The sequence below is a fragment of the Falco cherrug genome, chromosome 3, assembly GCF_023634085.1.
Source record: "Falco cherrug isolate bFalChe1 chromosome 3, bFalChe1.pri, whole genome shotgun sequence".
Taxonomy (NCBI): Eukaryota; Metazoa; Chordata; class Aves; order Falconiformes; family Falconidae; genus Falco; species Falco cherrug.
This window is the reverse complement of record NC_073699.1, coordinates 33,779,838-33,803,013: the sequence shown is the minus strand read 5'-3', so window position 1 is coordinate 33,803,013 and position 23,176 is coordinate 33,779,838. Positions and strand designations below refer to the sequence as shown.

At 40.3% G+C, this 23,176-nt stretch overlaps 1 protein-coding gene across 3 annotated transcripts; it reads left to right on the top strand.

Moving 5' to 3' along the window:
- The first annotated feature begins 1,310 nt into the window (after window positions 1-1,310).
- Window positions 1,311-17,743, top strand: OSGIN2 (oxidative stress induced growth inhibitor family member 2). Of its 3 annotated transcripts, XM_055704589.1 has the most exons (7): window positions 1,311-1,839; window positions 3,456-3,518; window positions 4,962-5,116; window positions 9,856-9,992; window positions 11,603-11,794; window positions 12,419-12,510; window positions 14,226-17,743. In XM_055704589.1, the coding sequence occupies exons 3-7, from the start codon at window positions 5,050-5,052 to the stop codon at window positions 15,271-15,273; spliced, it is 1,536 nt and encodes a 511-aa protein (XP_055560564.1). In that variant the 5' UTR covers window positions 1,311-1,839; window positions 3,456-3,518; window positions 4,962-5,049; the 3' UTR covers window positions 15,274-17,743. The 3 variants fall into 3 exon arrangements, with proteins under 3 accessions (XP_055560564.1, XP_055560563.1, XP_027669985.1); XM_055704588.1 differs by lacking the exon at window positions 3,456-3,518; XM_027814184.2 differs by lacking the exons at window positions 1,311-1,839; window positions 3,456-3,518 and adding an exon at window positions 3,568-4,492.
- The last annotated feature ends 5,433 nt before the right edge of the window (window positions 17,744-23,176 follow it).

Genomic DNA, 23,176 nt, shown 5'->3' with positions numbered 1-23,176 from the left:
GTACAGTCTTACTAATATTAAACTTTCATTGTCTAGCATCTATTTACTGACTGCACTTGCAGTCCTGGTCTGGGGCTATACAGGGGACAAAAGCTGAGGTACACAGCCTACAGTAGCACTCATCTGGCATTTTCCATCCTTTCTAGTGGGATTGAGACTGATGCTATTAATTATTTGCTGACTACCATCCTAACAGTGTTGGAACGGACAACCTAGAGGTAAACTGAACTGTCAGCTACCAACAGCCGCTTCAGACACAGTAAATCTACAGCCTTGCAAGATCTGTGTTGTGGATTTATGGAACAGATTCACAGAAGACATTTCAAATTGTTAAGTTTGTGTGAAAAACTAAATAAACAGTCGTAGATTTTATTAGCATTCTCCCTTATTGCTTTGAGAGAGAAAACCAGTGTAAGACATGGGTGTCTTAGATAGCAGACTGACTAATATGAGCAGAGGCTCGGAAAGCTGGGACTGTTCAGCCAGTGGAAAAGAAGTGTCGGAGAGATCTTATGCATGTACAAATACATGATAGGTGATGGAAGAGAATGATGAAGACGCAGCCAGGCTCTTCTCAGTGGTTCCCTGGGACAGAATGACAGGCAATGGGCACAAAATGAAATGGAGGAAATTCTACTTGTACGTAAGGAAAGACGTTTTCATTGGGAGGGTGGTCAAAACACCCGAGCAGGTTGCTCAGGGAGGTCATGAAGTCTCCACTTTTGGAGATACATTTCCAACACCAGCAGGCCCGCTCCTGGACAGCTGGGCAGCCTGCTCTGGGCTGCCCTTGCTTGAGCAGGGGGTTGGGCCAGGGGACCTGCAGGGGTCCTGCCCCTCTGAGCCGCTCCCCGACTGGGGAAAGGCCAGGTTAAGAAACGGTTTCTCTCAAATAAGCACACCTGCAAACTATTTACCTATCGTAAGACCCCATTTCGAGTAGCTAACAGAACACGTATTAATATTGTTCCCAAATAGATGGCTAAGAGTCAAACGGTGCCTCGACATTTTTTGAACGGCTTTGATTTCTGTTAATTTCCTCAAGCGCATTTTGCACGTGAACCCTAAGAGGGCAGGGCAGGGAACTCCGGGCCGGGCGGCAGCCTGGGTGACAACCGCCATTGCCAGCAGCACCGCAACCTGCGGCAAAAGTCACCTCAGGAAGCGAAGCCCCCGCTCCCCGCGCCACCGGCCGCGACCAAGCCGCAGGTGTGCCCCGGCCGGCGGCGGGAAGGCGGCGCGGCCTGCGTGTGGAGGCCCCGCCTCGGAGGGGCGGCGGGCGGTGACACGGCGGCGGCGGGAAGCGGCCCTCGCCGTTCTCCGGGGAGGCGGTGCGCCGAGGCCCTCCTGCCGTCGCCCTCGTCCCCGGCCCGAGGAGGGGTCTCCCTGCCGCGGTGCCGCCCTCCCGCTCACCCTTCCCCCGCGCCGGTGCCAAGCCGGGGCTGCCCTTCCCGCCTTCCCCGGGCGGAGGCGGCGCATCCCGCATACTCCCGCGGGGAGCGGGCGCGCCGCTGGCTACCCCCGCCGCACGGGGCCGCGGCGGGGCTGGGAGGGGGAAGCGGCGCGGTGCCCTCCCCTCCTCACGCCGCCCGTTCCTCCCGCCCTCCCGGTGCTGGCGGCGGCTCCTCCTCCCGCGTGTGACCCGCTGCCGCATGTGAGCGGGGAGGAGGGACGGCGCCGCGCGGGCCCCAGTGTGGCGGCGGCGGCAGGAGGAGGAGCGGGAGCCGCGGTGCGGCGTCCCCCCGCAGCCTCATCGCTGGGCCCCGCCGGCGCCCCGGGCCCGCCGGCGTTCCCCATGCCCGTGTGGTGCTGCCGCTGCTCCTTGGCCGGTCACTTCAGGTGAGGCGGCGGGGGCGAGCGGCCGGTGGGTCGAGGCGGCTGCCTGCTGCCCCCTCCCCGCCGCGGCAGCCGGGGGACCGGGTTTGAGGGGCTCGGGGGCGGTGCTGGGGGGGGGGAAGACGGCGACACCGACGGGCGGGGAGCGCGGCCGCCGCCCCGGTGCTGCGGCCTCCGCGAGGCTGCTGCGTGGCGGCGGGGCTGCCCGGTGCCGCACGCCCCTCGGCCGCAGCGGCGCTGGCGGGCGGAGCGCGGGGCCGGTGGGCAGGGGCTGGCGGTGGCGCGGCGGGCAGGCGCGCAGTGACCTTGGGCAGCGCCGGGGCCGCGCTGGGAGGGGACCGGCGCCCGCTGATGCTCGGGGGCGCTTCTGCGTGCGGAGCGCTGCGCCGTCGGGGGTCCCGGCCCTGATGGGCATCGCTTTTCTGCGTTACTTAAAAAAAAACAACCAACCAAACAAAAAAACCAAAACAACCAGCCAACCAACAATCCCACGGTGTTAAATTTGCTTCCTAACACGTCAGATGGAGACCAAATTTAAATTCCTTTTATATAACGAGTTTTCTGTTAACCACCCACTACAGTCAGTTTGCTTTTTTTTTTTTTTTTCTAGAACTATGTAGGGAATTCTAGGATCTTTCAAAACGGCTACCTGAAAAAGGCAGCTCTGATTTTAATAACCTGCAGCAAATGAGGGCAGTTGTTATGAAAGAATTACTTTCTTTTTCAAAAGGGAGAAGAACGTGTATGTGTATGAAGTGTTTTTTCTCTTAATGGGTTTTTCACATGAATTAAAAAAAGTAATGAACTGAAAAGCACTAAAAAGGGCAAAAATTGAAAAAAACAGCCCACAAACTCAAGCACGTTTGAAACTTAGGTGTTTGACAGAACGTAATTCTCGAGGTTATTTGGTATGACCAGCAGAAGGTAAAGTAAGCACTCGCTTTGGAACTGACTCATCCTTGTGCCCACTTGCATCTCTGCAGGACTATAGCCCGAGAGGTATTCTTACCAAATCCCCGGCACTGCAAAGCTGTCTGCCATGGCTTTTTTTTTTCAAGATCAAAACTTCTGGTACTTGGTGGCTTTCAGTGTTGTGCAGAGGTTAGGAAGATGGTGGCCCCGACTTAAAATCTTACTGAGCTCTGGCATGATGTCCTTGCAAAGGAAGAACATGCTCCTGACAGCAGTCCTTCCTCTGCTGCATGTGCACAATAGCTGAGAAACTCTGTTGCATGCGGGTGTTTCTATGCACATCTAGATTCTATGCTAAACCAGTTAGGATATCACATTCTACCCATCTAAGCTGCACAGAACCAACTGTTTTTATCATTACGGATTCTTTTGTAGCCTAAAGCAGTGCGCATATATCCCATAAAAGAGTTTTTGAAATGTTTCTTTTGTTTTTTATCTCCCATCTTGCACAGCAAGTGTATTAAAACCACGCTAAAACATATGTGCTCCCTTTAAGGCTCGTTTGCAAAGCATAGTGTAGTTTGCCTTAGTTCACTTTGAGCAAAGGCTAGAAAATAATAGTCTACCTGTGCCAGTCTAAAAGGAAGTGAAAAAAGCAGCATGATAATTAGATACCCTTTCTCTGACTTCTGCTTGTCTTCATCTAGCTCCTGGTATTTGTTGCCTGTCTCCAAGATCACCAAGAGCTAATGTGCAGCTGTAAACAAACAGTAAGCACGTAATTTGCAACCTTTTGTTTGTTGTAGTGTAGGGAATAAAGTATCAAGTACTTTCTTTCTGAAATAAAAACACTCTTAGAATAGCTTCTCACCCTTTTTAACAAGGAAATAACCGTCAGAGAGATGTATTACAGTGTGCTGGTGCTGTTACTACTGTACAGCTCTGCCTCTAGTTTATTTCAGACTTCCCCCGTTGAGGAAAGGCTTTTGAAATATGTAGCAGAACCTTCAGTGTTGGGGGAGTTGAGGCAGCATGTAGCTTAAGTGGCTTGTTGAAGGCCATGGGAATTGGATCAGTGTCTTACGCTTTTGGTCCTTAGTAGTAGAAAATAGAAATTTGTAGTGTAGAAAATAATTCCTGAAATAATAAAATAGCTTTTAAGATATTCTTGGGAGATAAATAAGAGTACTTTCATTTATTCAGTTAATAATTAAAACTGTGTTTGTAAAGAGAAAAAGTTTAGATCAGTTGATTGAGGTATTTTTAATGAAAAAGTTGCCTTTATTTTGAAGACAGTAAAATAACTGCTAATAACAGAGTATTGTTAATTTGCCCCTGCCTTTCTAGCTAAACTGATAGTGCATGCTTTTTCAATGAACTGGAAAGGCTTCAGAGGGGGCTCCTGAATAATTAAACAACAAACAATATAAACCAAGTCTTCGTAGTCTAGAAGCACGTTTGGAAGAGTTAACAAGAGCAACCAAAGTAGATCTTGCAGAGAAAGAACTGAGAAATCTAGGAAAATAACTGGGGGTGGAAGCAGTCTGCTGCACAGTGGCTGACCTGACTGCATGGCAATTCCTTTTATGAAAATCTTTCTTTTAACAGTAGTAAAATGCACTGTGTCTAAGGCTTAACAGGGCTCACACTTTTCTCTGTCTTCAAACCACTGGCAGCTTTAACCAGCCTTACTTCTACTCAAACAGAAATTCGTCGAGGCAAAGTCCTCTGTGCTGCTCAGCAGGTAGGAAGGGATGTGAACCGCTGCTCTTGTAGCTTAGCTATTCCTTCAGCCTTTGGTTGGCCTTAGAGTTGTTAATTGACTAGGCAGTGTGTATCCTCTTCTGATAAGGATAATGAGGAATGGATTTTGCTGTGTGTGGGATCAAAATAATGCTTGTTGGTTATACTTTTTTGGCTTTGTATAAACTGAAATTAGAAATCTGCATCTCAGCAGAACCATCTGTGCCTTCTTGTTACGCTTCTGTAGACTTTCTAGGAGAAAGTGGACTTTTTAAAAATCTTCTGTCAGAAAAGCTGTGCTGAAGCGTAAAATTTCGTAGATTGGATGAAGCGTATCTATTTTGGTCTTGGTTTTGCCAGTTCCATAGCTCTTAAAGTAAAGCATCAAAAGCAACTTTATTTTTGAAGAGACTGTTCTGATGACAGTTGAAATGTTTCATTTTAGTTTTTTCCCATCTGTCCTTAATTAGAAGTTACAGCAGCCCTGAAACAGAAGGACAGCTTTTGAATTCCTTTGTCCAGTATTTTGGTGACAGTCTTGGGAGGAAGATTAAAAGAATGCCTTTAATTGAAGAAACTGTTCTGCCTGGAGATTCCCTCCTTACTCTGCCTGTAGTAATAATAGGTGAGTTTTTTTCCACATTTTTGAGAATCTCTGTCACTGTCATTGCCTTTATAGACCTGCTGCATGAAGTCATTTATCATTAAATAACAAATGCTTAGCATCCTTGCAGTGAATATGTTTATTAGACTAATACAGTTGTTATGATTAATAAAAGTACCATAAAATTATGTTAAGGGACTTGCTAGTGGAGTAATTTGATTTCAGATTGTGCTTTGACAAAATGAGCTGCATTATTTGACAGCAGATACATGTGTCTTAATGGAAGAACTGTTTTGATTCTAGTGTTGATCCCACTGGGTTTGATTTACATGATATGTCTACTTCAGGTAACATGGAGGTTGTTGATGGCATGAGTAGAAATTTGTAGGGTCAGACGGGACAGTGAAAAGCATAACGTAAAATTTATGCTGTATGTTGGTTAGATGTTAACCTCCCTCCTTGATTGCCTTTCTCTTTGTTGCACCCATCACTAACGTCTGAATATTGTCCCATCTTTTCCAAGCTGAATCCAAGTCAATCCAACCAATTTAAAACAATACATTGTAATCTCAATTAATTAGTTAAGGGCTTGTACTCGTAACATCTTGCTGAATGACAGGATAGCAGAGGGAGCAAGCTCCTTAGGTATGTAGCTTAATTGAGAGTGCTAGGAGGATTTGTACTGGGCCAAGGTTTTTCAGCAACAGCTGGTCACCAGCTCCTTACCACCGTACCTTGATGAGGGGATAAAGAAAAGATCTGGAGTAAAGAAGGTTTTCAATAATATAGTCCAAAGCTGTTGAGACTACAGCAAACCAACAGCTTTAACTGTACTTGCAAACAAGCAGAGATTCCAGAGAATGATATTTCAGTGTAATGTGCTCACAGTAAGTCTCCACAACTTTGAAAGACTGGTGTTTGTACATTGCCTGTTAGCAAAGCTCTCTTCATGATAGCTTAAAATAGTGCTCATGTAATAGACTTATGTGGATGTGACAGACATGAATCACTTGCTCAGTTCTGTATCATAGTTGAAGAGCAACAGTTTTCTGGCATTTTGTCAACCTTAGTGTAGGTTTGCCATATGGTTAATGACTCAGTTTTCACTGTTTAGTTTTACAAATATGCATTATGCAAATACCTGTGCTCAATACTTACTTTGTCTAGAGCGCCTTTGTATGTGCTGACACTAAACGCAGCTGCCTTGACTATTTCTTCTTGAAAAACAAATACAGTACCCAAATGATTTTTCACAGATAATGTTTGAGACACTTCAGATCTTCTCGATTGGCAGCCTCTTATCACTAATTCATTGGCTCTCTGAAGAGCCTTAAAACGGATCTAGAATGATTTAATAATGTAGAAGAATACAAAAATAGTTGTCACACTATATACATACATGTATATATACACACACACGCACACACACCGTCTAGTGCTTTAATTATCTCTGTGTACTTTCTAGTGCTGCCATCTTCTCATTGCACTATTTTATTATCAGAAAGAAAAAGATGGCACATATGTAAATAGTTAGTGATGGAGCAGTAACTTATATTTCCCTTTCTTTAACTTTCTTTAACCATCTCCTTTTTACCTCTGTAATGTCCTATTTAAGATTTGATTCTAAGCTTGTGCTGCATATTGTACTGCAGTTCTGCGTAGGGTGCTAAGCTACTGTGTAGTAAGTAAGTAACTTTGGTGCTGTACCTGTCTTCAAGATATTGGGAAAAAATTAATACATTCCATTTGAATGAGTTGGGACTGAAGAATTTCATGCTGGAGCTCTTAAGTCTAGAGTATGTTCTGCACTAAACACTTCCATCTTCTGCACTAGTTTTGATCGTTACTGTGTAAATGTAACATTTTAAATTTTCATCTGAATGACAAGGCTGTTGTGATGTTTGTAGCTGATTATTTGCTTTACATGTAGACACATAATGTAAATATGATTGGACTGTAGTTGACTGTTGATCGGGAGAAGCCTCTGCTGCTAGTCACACAAAATGTTAACTGCTCCTTAAATGAACAGGGTCATGGGGTTTTGGGGTATATTGATTGTATATCTAAAGTCTGTATTATAATAAAATCTCAGTTGCAATCAGAGCCTTTATTGGAGGCATTGTGTGTAAATAAAGAGCGAACTCTTCAGGTATACATTTCTCATTTCAAAGAGAGTTGTTGGGGTTCCCTGCGCGCACCCCCTCCCCCCCCCCCCCCTCCTCCAGCCCAGGATGTCATGAAAAAATCATAGCAAGTCTAATTGCAGCTGAACCTTCATCTTGTGTTCTGAGAGCATATCCACAAGGGAATTTCTTTCCCTTGGACACAGTCTGCCCCAAGAATAGGAGCTGGGTTTGGATGGGCCCTCTGGATGGGCCCAGGGGAGTGGCTAGGGAGTTTACTGACAGTAATTCACCTTAGCATAATCCCATCCTCAGTAATTTCCTTGGCCCTTGCCAGCCTTTGTTTTGGCAACTTTAGCAATCCATTTGGTTCTTTTTAGTCTTACCCAGTAGGAATAAATAATCTTTAGCACGGCATCCTTGGGTATGGCACGGTTCTTTCTCTTTGTATTGTAGACTAGCGTCCTTTAGACCCCGGTAGGAAAAAAAAATCTAGCTATGCACTTGTAAAAAGAAACAAAATTCTTTACCATGTCCAAGTTGTAATTCCAAAAATAGTTAAGAATGGACTCTGTCATGGGAGTGTTTGTGAACTATAGGTATGAATAGTGTTTTCAGAACTTCATACGATTTTGTTCTGGATGGTTTCAGTGTATTGCTAAGGTTCTCTCTCACATCCGTCTCATGTGGCAAGTGGGTGACAGGAGGGGTGTGCATCTGTTTTAAGCTTTACTTCCTGGACTGAAGCGTAGCCAGCTATCTCATGCTGATCTGTTTGTGGGAGGGTAGAACAGTGTGAGAGTAAGGAAGAGCATTTTCACTGTCTGAAAGATTGTTTATAGTCTTTTTTGTAAATGGTAAAATAGGAATGAAAGTGGTTTGGGGGATAATATAGGCAGGATCAGCAATACGTAAAACTTTTATTACAGATTTTTGATTTAACTGTCTTGAAGATCCCAATGGTAGAAATCCACGGCTTGCTTAGTCTTTTCCAGTGTTTTATGGTTCTTACAGTATACAGGCACTCTATTTTTGGCTCCATATTTGGGTGCAGAAACAAGATTGTTTGATAGGAGCCATTGTGCAGTCTCACATACTTAGTCAGGTTTTAGGCCTTTGGAGAAAACATGCTTATTGAAGATTTCTATTAACTTTGTAGTCTCAGCCTTTGAAGAACTCGTCTGTAGTGAGCCTACATGATTTTATTGGAGCCCATGGCAGTGACTGGTCTATGCATGCAGCATTGGGATAAAGTATGGGATATATTGCCACTGGGGACCAGAGTGATGAGTGTAGTCTAGTGGAGGAGTAAAAAGAGATCTGATGTATGAAAAGGCTGGGAATGAACAGGGTCTCGGCAAACTGATGGGGGATTTAGGGACTGGGAAATCAGAAAATGGAGAAGGGACGGGCATTGGAGAACTGGGATTGTTAACAGGTAATGGAAATAGCGTGTGCAGAGGTGATGGGGAACAGGACATGACGGGTGAACTCTTCAGATCAAGAATTGAAATGGTAGGAAGAGCTAACATCCTAACAATGAGTGCTGTATAAAACACGAATAAATTAGTAACTTTGTCTTTACCCTAGAATTTGAATAGTGTGTGGTAAATACCATGTGTGCCATTCTAGTTAGAAAACAAAGACAAAATACTGAATAGTGCCTCATTAGGAGAACACTGTGCTTTTCATTCAGTTAATGAGCACGAGGAGCTATAGAAATAACAGTGCATAGTCACATGTTTAAATTCTGTACCAGAGCCTATACTTTCCTGACTTTACCTTTCCCTAGCTTTTGTTATCTGACTTTGCAACATGAATATTACTTCCATATTTGCATGTCATAGATATGGTCCGCTACTTTGTTTAATACTAGTCAAATAAATAGAAATAATTACGGTAGTGTTTTGGTCCCACACATTTCACACCTTCAATAACATTTTGAAAAGTTTTAAAGTTGCAATAATACACATATATTAATTGAATGCTACAAAAAGGATATAGAAGGATGTTTGAATTTATATTGTTGCTTAATGTTGAATGTGGTCTTACGAGTTTCTTGTACTTCACCACTTACCTACTGTAACTGTCTTCATTCAGCTTTTACATTGCTGTTGTGGTGTGTCTGTAACTTCTCATCTGACTTGCAGTCTCCAGCTTTCTGCTTGTCTCTTACTTCCTTTTATTTTATGGGAAGACCTGAAGAGCATATGCTCTAGATTGTCTTTCTGTTCTGTGTTTTTACAGTACCCAGTGTAAGTAGGAAGGCAATGTTGTAAGGTGGCAATAATATTCAGGTATCACTATGATTGACAGGCAGACCAGATCTTATCCATTGAACCATTTTCACACAAGAATAGTGATTTCGACATACTAAATTATGAAACTCCTTTATATGCATTTTCTTTCATCATTTAAACAGTCATATGTACTTTTCTTGTTATCTGGAAAAGATTCTGCTCAGTTTATTTGGAGGAAGTTCCTATGGCAGCCTTTATTTTACTGTGAAGTTTATAAGCTGCTTGGAATCAGGATAGTATCGCATTATAGTACTTTAATATGATTTTGCTGCTGCTTATTTAGCGACAGAAACTTTATTGGCATTTTTACTAAAGCGGTAACTTCTTTCTTTAATAGGAAATGGACCTTCGGGAATATGTCTTTCTTACCTGCTCTCTGGATACAGGCCATATTTATCTCCTGAAGCTATACACCCAAACCCCATTCTACATACGAAATTAGAAGAAGCTCGACATCTTTCCATTGTTGATCAAGTAAGCTTTGGTTACCAGCTTGTCTAGCTCTTTTCCTGCTGCAAGCTGGATTATGAAACAGTAGGCTTTCTTTAACAATCCTATTTAAAATGCTTTTGCAATTTACATAAATAGTGCCATAGACAAGAACAGGCTTAATATTCTCACCCCATAGAGAATTAGACCGCAGTAAAGCTCAGTAACTGCGTGGTCTCAAACAACAAGCTTTATCTCTTGGCCTCTCTTTTTTTCTACCTGTAAAATAAAGAGCAGTATATACCTTCTTCAGTGGCTTGTAACAAATTATATATGTAGGGCACTTCAGATGAAAAGCAATACACTTTAAGTGCTGCTTATCCAAAACAGTTCTGCAGATTGTATTGTGAAGAGCCAGCCTACTCATCTAAGGGTATTTCTAATGTGTTAACAAGTTACTTTGTTAATTTAAATAGAATAAATTCATGAGCACTAGATCCAATCCTGGGGCATGTGGTGGGTTTTGTGGTTTTTGAGGGCTTTTTGTTTATGGTGTTTTGGTTTTACAATCTGCCCTTTGCATTGTTCCTACTACTTGCCAGAAGTATCTAAAGCACCACTTGGTCAGTGAGTAGCTGATGCAGGAATTCCAGCTTTCGTGTCCTAGGATGTTCAGGCACTATTGTCAAAGAACACATGCTGCTAACATACTTGAAGTTAAAATCTTCCTTAAAAAGTACGATTCTCATAAAGACTTCATTTTTAGTAACGTAAGGGACATATATCCTCTATAAACACAATCCATTTTTCTTTTCTCAACAGTATGTATCCTTCAGTGTTTGTCTTGTACTCACAATTGCTCTTCTGCTATATTTGTTACCCTCATATAATCCCAGTTTTTTCTGATTTGATTAGTTAAATCTTCTTCATTATTTTTCTCCCCCCTTGTCCATTTGCTTGTCATGTTATTGCTTCTATTTACCTCACTGTTCTACTGATTGACTACTTACAATGCTATCACTAACTGTATTGTCTGTGTGACTAGTTTATTTGAAATACAAACATGCATATGTATTTGTAGTGGAGAAGTAGGGGTTGTTTGACTTTGGGTTTTTTTGTGGTGTTGGTTCTTTTTTTCCCCCAATTCTTTCTTCAAAACTGTAGTCTCTCTTCAAATATTTGCTATTGCATTGTAAAATTTTTAGAACACGGCTGATGAATAGATGCTGAAATGTGAACATGTTACAAAGTTTTCTGCTTTATCAAAATGGGGCTCCTAGAGATACTAGTAATTCTTTGTTAAAAGGAGTCTCCTATCTATAAATGCAAGTGTCACTAAGTTGCTCTGATCTCTGAGTATTTGTCCCTGTATTTCTTTTTTAAAGTGAATTTCAAATGCTAACCTGCCCCAGTATTACTGTGTGATTAACATGTAGTTTTTGCATGAGTGAAATGTATTATTCAGACCTATAGAAGAACTGAATCATGGCAGTTTTTTCTGAAAAGTGTTTTGATTGAATCTCTGCATTAAATACCTCTGCTTAAAATGCAGCTTGAACTAATTGTGTTTTCTGTTGAAATTCAACTTCTGTACATCAGAATAACATGATGAACAGTAGAAGCTGTGTGAACATACCACTTTTTCCATATTTTAGGATCTGGAGTACCTGTCTGAAGGCCTCGAAGGGCGTTCTTCAAACCCAGTTGCAGTGCTTTTTGATACATTGCTTCATCCTGATGCTGACTTTGGGTATGACTACCCACCTGTTTTGCACTGGAAGCTAGAACAACATAATTATATTCCCCATATAGTGCTTGGTAAAGGACCACCTGGTGGGGCTTGGCATGTAAGTAAAAATTTCCTATCACTTCTATGGTAACTTGATAATTTTATGGTTTGGGGTTTTTCTTACCATCTAAGGCTGGTTTAGATAGTAATGGCAGTTTCAGTTGCAACTGCTTAATTACCAAAGCCCAGATATGTTGGGGAAATGAGAAAATAAGGAAAAGATTGTCCTTCATTTGGGGATTTGTGACCATTACTGTTGTCTTATATGGTTTTTTTATTAGCTTAAATTTAATGAATTATAATGAAGAGTATTTTCTATGACTTTTTTCTCGTCTGCATTGTTTCCAGGTACTTCAGTACAAAATCTTAAATCTTAATGTGTCCATATGGTGTTAGTTTCACTTTTTTTTCTTCTTGTTTTGTATGTTAAGTAGCTTGCTTTTGATTTCCCTTTCACTTGTTCTGTCTTCACCTTCTGCTTTATTAGATAATGTAGTTGCTCAGTATCTAACTGTAACATGACCACAGTTCATCAACGCTTCATGTCATGTCCTGGTATTGTTATGTTCTGGTATTTTATTGCTCTGAATGAGTACAATGAGAAAAATGTTACTGTATTTTACATTAATGTATCCATTTTAAATGTATCTGGTCATGCATCTTGGGGTTTTTTTCTCCATAGTCCATGGAAGGCTCTATGCTAACAATCAGTTTTGGAGACTGGATGGAGTTGCCTGGCCTCACCTTTAAGGAGTGGGCAGCTAACAAACGCAGGTAACGATATTGCATAATTAGGGTTGTATATATAATTGTAGTAGGGTCACTTAGTTGCTCTAAGAATCCAGATAACATTATTTTAAGAACTGGAAAACACTCAAACTTCATTGTTCAAAGGGAGACTTCTTGTATTGTTTGTTAAATTGCCTGATGGCACTGGAAATTATTCTGCTGTATGTACTGTGATGGAAAAAAATGGACAGTGGTCAGCCAGAGTAATTGCTTTAAGAGCATCAAAAGCATACATACAAGCAGTGGTGTGTTTTAGCAGCATTTCACAAAGGAGTACTGTTACGTGAGCAGTTTTGATCAGAGTTTAAAGGAAAAAAATTACTGTCTTGTACAAGCTCACTGTTCTTACTTCAGTTATATAATTAGTTCATAAAGGTCTGTGTCATCAGATGAACCTAGGAACACTCTACATAAGCTTTTTCTAGAATTTTAATTTTCCTGACTTTGTTCTAGCAAAATTAAAGGAAGTTGTTCTTGTACCACACAGGGCAAAGAAGAATTACTTGGGCATATGTCTTTAAGGGCAGACTGTTACTCATTTCAGGACAAAACTTGTAGTGAAGAAGCTGTACCTTTGTTCTTTAACTGCTTTCTTAGATAACCACAGTAATCTTGCATCCTTATTAACTGAAATCCCATAAGCTGCTTATTATCTGAAGCTAATTTGTTTATATTATAGTTTTCAACAATACTAAAACCAGCAGTGTTGACCTGTTATACTACAACTAAACTAACATATTTAAAAGTATTGATGATAATGAAAACTTACAGTCATGTAAAATAGTTCCTGAAGTTTCATTGCAACAGGTGTCACACTGTAGCATTATCCTCTTCAATAAATATCTCAACAGGATTTTCAGAGTAGCAACTTGAACATTTAGAAGTACATATGCTATTAACTTGTTAATCTATGATAACAAGTATCTTGATTTCCTGTAAATATGCTTTTAAGCATAATTCAGTGGCAATCCCGATATTCACTGTTTCTTTTGCCTTCTTCCTAGAGCTTACTTCTAAAGAAGCACAAATTCATGCACCTGTTCAAAATAATTACATTTTCAGCTTACTCTTTCATACATGTGAATGCAATAAGCATTGGAAAAGCATAGATGTAATGTGAGGATTACAGTGCAAAAAATTTTTTATCGGACACTTGGACATGATAATCCTCTTTACATAGTTGTATTAAGGTTGCGTGTCATACTTGCATTGTTCATTCCTGTGATATGGAACAACTTGATTTGATACTTACTGAACTTACCTGTACCCAAGGGAGAGGTCTTTTGTAGAGTATAATAAAGAATACTTGCCTCCAGTAGTACATGGAACCTAGGGTTTAAAAAACAGCACTTAACAATTACTGTAACATTTAGTTACTTATGTCCTAATCAAGTGTATTCTCACGGAGTACAAGTTTAGCCAGTATTGTATTGTTGACCGTTGTGATGCTAAACTGGCTTTGTAAAACACTTCCATACAGACCTACTGTGATACTGCAGAGTTTTGTTATACTTGTTAATCACCTTATCACTTTGCATGGTAAAGATTTACAGCTATTAAAAATGTCAGATTGTCTTGTATATCAGGAATCAAGAGAACAAATAAAGGTTCAGTTATCTTAAATTTGACTGCCATGTAGTGTGTGATACATGATATTCACATTTCTGTACATTAACCAGAACCATTTAATTTTGTTTCAGAAATATAAAGAGTGATCGAGTAATGCCAGAGGAGATAGCTTGTTATTATAAACACTATGTTAAAGTCATGGGCCTCCAAAAGAATTTCAGAGACAATGTTTACATCACATCAGTATCCAGGCTTTACCGAGGAAAGGATGATGAAGATAGAAGTCAACTAAATGAAAATATGTCAACACAGCATTTGGAAATGGAAGATGGACAGAAATCACTGATTAAGAGAAATTGGGAAGTGAGAGGTTATCAGCGAGCAACGGATGGTTCTCATGTGCCCTTCTGCCTCTTTGCTGAGAATGTGGCTCTGGCCACAGGAACCTTTGATTCTCCTGGCCGACTTCAAGTTGAAGGAGAAGACTTTCCTTTTGTGCTTCATTCCATGTCTGACTTCGGAGCTGCTATCAGCAAAGGAAAGTTACGTGGGAAGGCAGACCCCGTGTTAATTGTGGGTGCTGGACTTACAGCAGCTGATGCAGTACTGTGTGCCTACAACAACAACATCCCAGTAATCCATGTGTTTCGTAGAAGAGTTACTGATACAAGTCTAATTTTCAAACAATTACCTAAAAAGCTTTACCCAGAATACCATAAGGTCTATCATATGATGTGTACTCAGTCCCATACGGTGGACTCCAGTCTACATTCTGCTTACACAAGTTTCCCTGAACACAATGTGCTTTCCTTCAAGCCTGAAATGAAGTGTGTTCTTCAGAGTGCCTCCGGACTGAAGAAAATTTTGAAGTTTTCTGTAGCCTTAGTTCTGATAGGTTCTCACCCAAATCTTTTCTTTCTAAAGGACCAAGGACATAGCATAGGTCATCACTCTAACCAGCCCATCACGTGCAAGGGGAATCCTATAGAGATTGATCCATACACTTATGAATGCACTAAAGAAGCTAACCTCTTTGCTTTAGGTCCTCTGGTGGGAGACAACTTTGTACGGTTTTTAAAAGGAGGCGCACTGGGCATTGCGCGATGCTTGGCAATAAGACAAAAGAAGAAACATGAGTTGATTGAAAGTGGGGATGGAGGAGGTGATGGGGTACCATAAATGAGACATTAGAAACTTTCACATACAGAATTGCAGATGTAGTCTAACAGAACACTCACTGACAGAGAAAGTTGATAGCAGTCACATTTCTGTTGTATACAAGTAACCTGCGCTTGTATTGCTTGGTAAAGGATGCTGATACTACAATACTTCACCTTTTCAAAATACAAAAAATTGATCTGCTATTACAACTGATCTCTACTTAACTGGCATTACTTCCAGATAAACAGAAAATGAGACTAACTTATATTGACCTGCCTGTCATCTCTTGCTCAGCTAAAAGAGCAGACTTCCTGTGGGAAAAGCAATGCCTACCAGAGTGGCTTTAATTTTAGTGTCAAACGTGACAAAATATTCTTACCATGAAATTAAAATAACTTCTAAAAGCAGAAAGCTTGCATAGTCCAAAGTGATTCTTGGTCCCAAAGCAAATTTGGAACCTTCTGCTTGAAAGAAAAATTTTATTTATTTGCCATAGTAATACAGTAATACTTGGAATGAGCACTTAGTAAAATGGTTTTTACTATAAGAAGGATTTCTTCTACAATTTTAAATTATCCTAGTTGGTAACTGGAATAAAAGAATAAGCATTCCCATTTAATCTTTAACACATGATTTGACACAATCCATTAATGTTTTTTCACTCTATGCCTATAGTTGGGGGAGTGCAGAAAGATTTGAGATGTTCCCCTACAGTGGTATGTACATTTCTGAGAATACTCATTAACATAAACAATAAAGTACTGATGTAAGTGCTCTTATTACAGTGTCAATATAATGAATATCTAGTGTACTACTGAAAAATTAAGTACATAAGAAAAATTAAGGGTTTTTTTGCTTCCTAGCTCAGGAAGACTGAATGGGATCACTTGACTGATGAAGGTGGGTGATAGATATCCTCATCTCCCATTTGAGCAAGTGTTGGTTATTTCTCTTTTTTTCTAGAGCAGCACATAACACTAAAACTACTTTAGCCTGCAGTTTCTGAAACTTGAAAAAGGGTTATATCTCACAGCCAGCTAAAAAACAAACAAACCAAACCCAAAACAAACATGCCATAGTTCCTATAAATCTTAAAGCTCGTTATGAAAGACAAAGACTTAACTTGTACCTACCTCTGAATTGAAGTTTCACCTTTCTGCTCCATAATGTGAGACCTAGATTTCATTTGCTGGGTTTTAGAGAAGTTAGTTTACCTAAACACACTCATGGATTTTTCACCATAGTGAGGCAAGCATCAGCTTGTTCGAAAACTTACTTTATATTCCAGAACTCTCAATAGACAAAAAGTGCTTGGTTTTAACTGATTTGTTACCAAACATTTTACTTCAGGTCCAATGCGATGGAATAGATGTTATTTATTTTTTTGTTGAGGGCTTTTTGTGTTGAAGAATTTCATGTTAGTTTAAGGTATTGTATTTGCATGATTAAAATCTCCGTATTATAACTTGAACAGATTTTAAAAAGGAAATTAGGCTTAGACTTTTGTGAAACTGCTAGTGCTTGCTGGTTTCCCAGCTGTCTAACTTTCATAAGTTGTAGATACCAATATGCAATAAATGCCTGTTTTTCTGTGCCTACTGAATTATGGGGTTCTGTGGCTGCTGCAGCCCTTTATGCATCTGAGTAAGTTACTCAGACTTTGGACATACAAGTTGAAAAGGTAAAGTATGCAAGGACTGAAATGACTATTTTCAAAGGAAGTCCAAAGTAATTTATGAAATGATGCTACTACTAATAATAAATTTTAGTTTAGAGCCAACTTAATAGCATAAAAATGAACACAAATGAAGCAACATTTATATTAATTTCCACATTGCCTCCATGGTTGGATTTAACAATGCATTGTCAATAGTAGTTAAGATACTTTTTATACTGATATTTGAGCTGGTTTTAATTATGCTAAATTCTAGGCTTATTCATAATTGAATTGAGATTCTATAATTTGCTGCCTTTGGCCGAAACTGTGTTATATATAAATCTATCCTAAACCTGTGATAGCTGATAATTTTAACTGAAAATCAGTTTTGTAAGTGCTGAATACTTGATTATAGAACTTCATTGCAGTTAATATGTTGGGAACACATCTGTGCTGTTATTAAATTCCTTGAGTTTTGTGTCGAGATAAATGTCTGAATACAACATATCATAGCATGTTACCACTTTTTCATTTGTCATGTGAAACCATCAAAACAAAGGAGGCCATTTACTTACACTTATTTTGGAAAAAGGGGAAAAAAGCTTCAAACAGCCAAATCTCTAGCTTCAGCTGCTGCAGCTACTTAAAAGCTGTGTGTGTTGTAGTGAAAAATTTGTAGCAGAGATTTCTGTCCTGTTACTGCAGTAAAAGATAATTCTGTACTATTACAGTACCTTGGGGTTTAACTGTCTTTCTTTATTTTTCCTTTTATCTTGCATGTATTTTTGGATTAAAAAGTTGCATGTGAGAAGCCCTTAGCTGGGCAGAGAAGTTCTCGGTAGTCATGTTTATTAAGCCAGTATAAAAATACTTTTTTCAATCAAAGCTTTACTAAAAAAATAATCCTGTTTCTTCTAGGAATTGCTAGGTTTAAAGTTGTAGCTGGACTTTCTTACTTTTGGGTTTCTTCAAGAGAAATTCCTGTTTCTCTCCACTGTGGTGTTTTTCAGAGAATGAGAAATGTAAAAATTTAAGCTTTGCCTTAGGATAGTTTTTACCTAAAGCATTATATTATACTGACTGCATTTCTTGTGGCTCAGATGTTGGCACTGAATAGTTGTCTTTTGGGGAAATACTTTGTTGCTCAGATTACAAAAACCCCAACAAACATCTGAACTTCCTGTATGGTATAATACAGTTCCCAGAAGGGAGCCTGACTGCTTCTTTCAGCTTTCCTTTCAGAAAGAAAGATAAGCTTTTAAACATCATGGATTTAAAAAGGATGCTTTACTACTTAAGCTTTTATTACTAAAATACAGACAGGAAGAATATAATTTTTAGCTAAAGGACTTTAATTTGGGTTTATAGAATTGGTAAATGTATGGTAACCCATACTGTAGATTTTCTAATAGGCTACTGGGAAAATGTCTCTTACATTTGGGTTTGGTTCTTAATGCTGAATGTGTCTCCTAGATAAAATGCTGCTACGATTATTTAAGTAGTATTGAGCTGTTGGGCTGGGAGTAAGATTTTTTCATAGTAATTCCCCATACAGTCTGCCTCATATGTGATGATGTAACGATAGGTGCTTATTAATGAAGGCACCCAACAGGGCGGTAGGAAACGGCACTGTCTTTCTTTTAGGTTCCAGTAGATGACTGATTTCTGCTTAAAACATTTTCCACGGAAGAGTAAGGCTAAGTTTCACCCTGGTGAGTAAATGCAGAAATTGTTTCTGCAAGTAATCCAGAGAGAACAGTGTCTGAGCTTGTCAGTGAACGCGTGGAAAGAATATAGCTCCCAGAAACAGTACCTATACATTGAGTAAAGGACACCAGAGCGTGTCCTGCAGCTGTATGTCCCTAGTCCTTGGCACTTAGGAAATTATTGGGTCATACTGTATTTTCCTTCTGGCCTGGTGACTGTAGGCCCCCTTTTTTAAACTGATTAATTTCATAAAGGATGGTTGCATAATGAAAAAAACCTAAATTTGTAGAAGTAGGTGTCAGTAACTTGTTTCTCTCATAGCTCAAGAACTATGAAAAGAAGGCTAGAGCCAGAAATCCAGAGTACTTATTCAAAGCTGGAGGAAATAAAGACTCAAACTTGGAGGCAGGCCCGACCAGCATGTCCAGTTGAAAGGAAGAAAAGGCCATTTTTAGGCCAACTTCTTGAGAAAGAAAGGGTGTAAAATTTGCAAACTTCTAGTGAGTCCTCACTGACAGCAAGTGATCACCTGTGAGGAATGACGGGAAGAAAGCAGAAATGAATCTGAGCAATATGAACTGCAAACTTTAAGGTGCTGAAGTGAACCTATGCAGCGTTGATGGGCTGGTGGTCTCCCACCCTCGTGTGTCAAGATCTGCCAACCGTAACTTCAGAGCTTTGTGCTGGAGCCCTTAGTCTAATGTTGCCGTGTATTTTTAACTGAAGTTACACTGAAGTGCAACACGCAACATAGGAAGTAGAAGCAATTATATTTGCTGCAGAAGCTGTAGTACTGGGTCAGTAAGGTGGTGTGCCAAGAGATGAGACTCTGTTGTTCTGGAACCATGTTTTCTAATTCTGAGAAAGCAAGCGCGTATTTTCATGTAATGGCGGAATCTGTGCTGTAACTGTGCTAGCTCCCAAACTTGTCTGAACAGCAAGAGGTAGCACATGTATGCCTTAAAGGCAGCTAATAATTTGATTTTATTATCATCCATATAGTAATGATTTCATTTTGAAGAAGTTACAGAACAACAAATGCTGAAAGGTTTATACTGTTACATTTTAATTCTAGATAGTATTTTAGAACCTTACAATAACAGTGTTCCGTCATCATTGATTATTTTTTGAGATAAGAGCAAGATGGGAGCATAGTACCTCAAATGATGTGAGAGCTTTTTGGATGCTTACTTCCCCCTTTTCCCCTTGCCCAACTTGAAAGAAAAGTCACGCTTTATTTGCAATAACCATAATACCTGATTCTATTTACCAGAAACAATGGAAACTGAAACATCCTTTGACAGAGAAAGAAAGGTTTTGGTGACATTAGGGGTACACATTTGAAGCGAGGATATTGAATTATGAACAGCTCTTCTTCTGAAAAAGACCATATTTTAGGGAATATGGTATACTTCAGTTATTTCACTTTAACTAATTTTTGAAGCTTGATTATACAAGGAATTGTGAGGTCATGGATTAAATTGGTGTAAGGAACAAGGATTATGGGGGAAAAAACATTTACAGTATAATTTAGTAATTACAGTGAACATAAGCTCTGTTTTAAAGATTATTTTGTCTTTGCAGGCACTACAACATTTCAGCTCAGGCAAACCCTGAACCTACGTTCACATTACATCTGTCCATGTGCTAGGTGATTTTCTAACGATAGTTTTGTACTTACAGGGCATACCAAGCAAACTCAAAACGCAGAGGTCATCAGTAGTCATTAAAACCAGGAAAAAAACCCCAACCTTCATATTGTTAGCTCTCTTATCCTTTTTGAAACAACTTGTTGTGGAGATTTAAGTTAATCTAATTTTCATTTTCCTCCTCCATCTCTTTATTCTGGGATCACTAGCAATGCACAAGTATCAGCCTACAGTGGATGCTTCAGTAAACTAGAATTCAGATTCATATTCCTGGGCACCCTCTGTGGACTCGCATACCAGCATAAAGAAAGCTAACGACTAGGTTTGCTAAATAGTCACAAAGTAGTATGGAATCCTGGCAATTTAAATTCTTTTTTAACTAGCTGTAATAAGTAAAAAAAGTTCTCCACAAACATAAAGCTAAAGACAAGGCAATCAAAGAGATTGGACAGAGTTCCAGGGGACACTCTGAGGAGAGAGGGGAATGGTTCATTTTTTCATCAGTTTGGACTCTAGCACCAGCATTTACATGAACTCTGAGTTATTGCTGTTTAAGAACTGATCCTGCTTTCTTATATCTACCTGGCACAATCTGGAGTGTCAGTACTCTGATCTTGCCTGTTTCTGTTAGGATTGGTATGCTGGTTGTGGAATTACTTCTAAGTAAGATAAAGGCTTGTATTTATCTACCTGTGTGTTTGTTCACACACGTGATACACCTGGAGATACTATGTAAATGTAATTTCTGTGTGTCATGCCTCCATTTGCTGCTTTTGCTGGAGTATGCTTGGGTCATACCCCCTTTTTCAGATGAGCAATGTCAACTTGTACAGAACATCTGCTATCAGCTGAAATACAGTCTCCTGAGCTGCAAGCAACTTGTGAGCAAAACCACAGCTTTGATTAGATGATAAGCCCGCCTAAGGTTTGCATGCTAAGCTTGTTTCATCTTCGTGTGTGAAAACTGATGATGGACTGAAGGCTAAATATTAAAAGTTTCACCTAGAAGTTAATTTTTTTAGTTTGGAAAAGTGGGGAATTTTTAAGTCAAAGGAAAAAAACCGGGGAGGAAGAGGTGTTCAGAAAGCTGTAGTATTCAAAAAGAGGAAGGTGTTGATTTGCTTGCATCTGGTGCTGTACCCACTGCTGGAGAGAGATTGTGCTGGTCAAAGCTGGGGCAGCGTAGTATGGGCAGAGCGCTAAAGCAAGTGGCTGTGAAAGTTGCAGTTAGGGAGATCTGATTTTGTCTAGCATTTTCATAACTATTTCCCTGGAATGTGGAGATGGCGGTTATAAAGGCATTGTAAGAGGAAGAGTAGAGGTGTAACAGTAAAGATGACGGTTCAGGTTTTGCCACATTTAGCTTGAAGTTCTAAGGAGATACCAGAATGCAACTGGAATTTGTGAATCAAACACCAGATGCTGCCAAATGTGACTTGAGGACAGATTCAAGAAATGGAACAGAGCAAGAGGAGCAGTTTTGCAGGAAGAGGAGAAAAGGCAGGAAAATAAGGACTGAGGAATCACCCGTGGTAAGAGGAGAGCTGGGAGGGGGGGTGGGAGGTAGGTCTATAGCAGAGACTTCAGCTACTGTCTCAGTTAGGATGGTTGACGGTAAACACGTGGAATAAAGCCTCTTTGACACGTCGGGAAGGAAGGTAGTGAACGGGCTTAGCCCTCCAGAGGAAGCCAGGGGGGAGGTTGGTGGATGGAGGAGACTGAAACTGAAAGCAAAGACACTTTCAGCATACAGAAACTGGTGCAATGATGCAGGAGAGGCCAGCCCTGCCGCATCAGTCCCCCATCATTCTGGGAGAAGATGGGGAGTAAGGGAAGGAGAAAAGGGGGCAGCTCAGAGATGTTAATGGACAGAAACAGAAAATAAATGTCAACAGTGAGAATCGTCGTAATCTTGCCAAAAAAGGCAGTGGCTTCCCCAACTGATGTAGGAAATATGCGAAGTTTGCTGAAACGCGTGTGAGTTAAACTGAGAATTAAGCATGTTCCTGCAGGGATACAGCACCCATCCTCTGTTTTAGTGGCGCATGGAGTAATTCAACCTGCTTTAAACTGTGTTCAGCTAAGCTGCTGAATACAAGACTGTATTTTAAAAAGCCTTGCTAATAAAAAGTATATTTAGTTTTAAGTATTGTGTGCATCTCCTTCCTGTGAGCAGGGTAAACAATAAATGCTATAAAAAAAAGCAATCCCTACAAGCCTTCAAACAAACTTTGTGTTACACAGAAAAAATGCAAGAAACAAGATCTGAAGATAAGTTTCTGGTTAGATGTATTTTTAGAAAAAGAGCATCATATTGTCAAAAAGGTGGCATACTTGCAGACTGTGGGTTGAGGCAGATCAGAGAAACCTTAGATGTCGTATCAGTTGCTGCACTTTTTTTACCCTTCCAAAGAAAACCATAGAAATTCTCTCGGAAAACTGCTGAACTGAATGTCGAAACCACAAGGCACAATCCTCACAAAGTTAAAATATGGCATGCAGCAGAACTAACACAAAGTTAATTGCCCTTGCTTGTGCACCCAGCTTTAACTGTTAAAACCGTCTTTATGTCAACCCCTCAGTTTTCCCACTTTCACCCTTCTGATTCTCTTACCCCACGCTGCTGGCGAGGAGCAAGTGAGCAGCTGCAGGGGGCTTAGCTGCCTGCTGAGGTTAGCCTACAACAGTATGTTTTGTAAACTGAAGGAAACATTGGGCCAAGTTAATTTAATAGTTCCAGGGGTAATGCAAATACTGGTGTAGTTTATTGGATGTTCAGGCTCCCAAGATTTGGATCACGTAATCACATCCTTTATCATCTACCTCAGAAACTTCAGTAACAGAAGGCTCAAACCAGCGAGCAAACAAGCATGCTTCCCCTAATGTTTGGAGCTCTAACTTATGACAA

Excerpts from the sequence above, each read along its gene's own strand:
- OSGIN2 (XM_055704588.1), top strand. The coding sequence starts at position 1,796 with ATGCCCGTGTGGTGCTGCCGCTGCTCCTTGGCCGGTCACTTCAG. Across the intron at positions 1,840-4,961 it reads TCCTTGGCCGGTCACTTCAG|AAGTTACAGCAGCCCTGAAA; the intron begins GTGAGGCGGCGG and ends GTCCTTAATTAG. Across the intron at positions 9,993-11,602 it reads ATCTTTCCATTGTTGATCAA|GATCTGGAGTACCTGTCTGA; the intron begins GTAAGCTTTGGT and ends TCCATATTTTAG.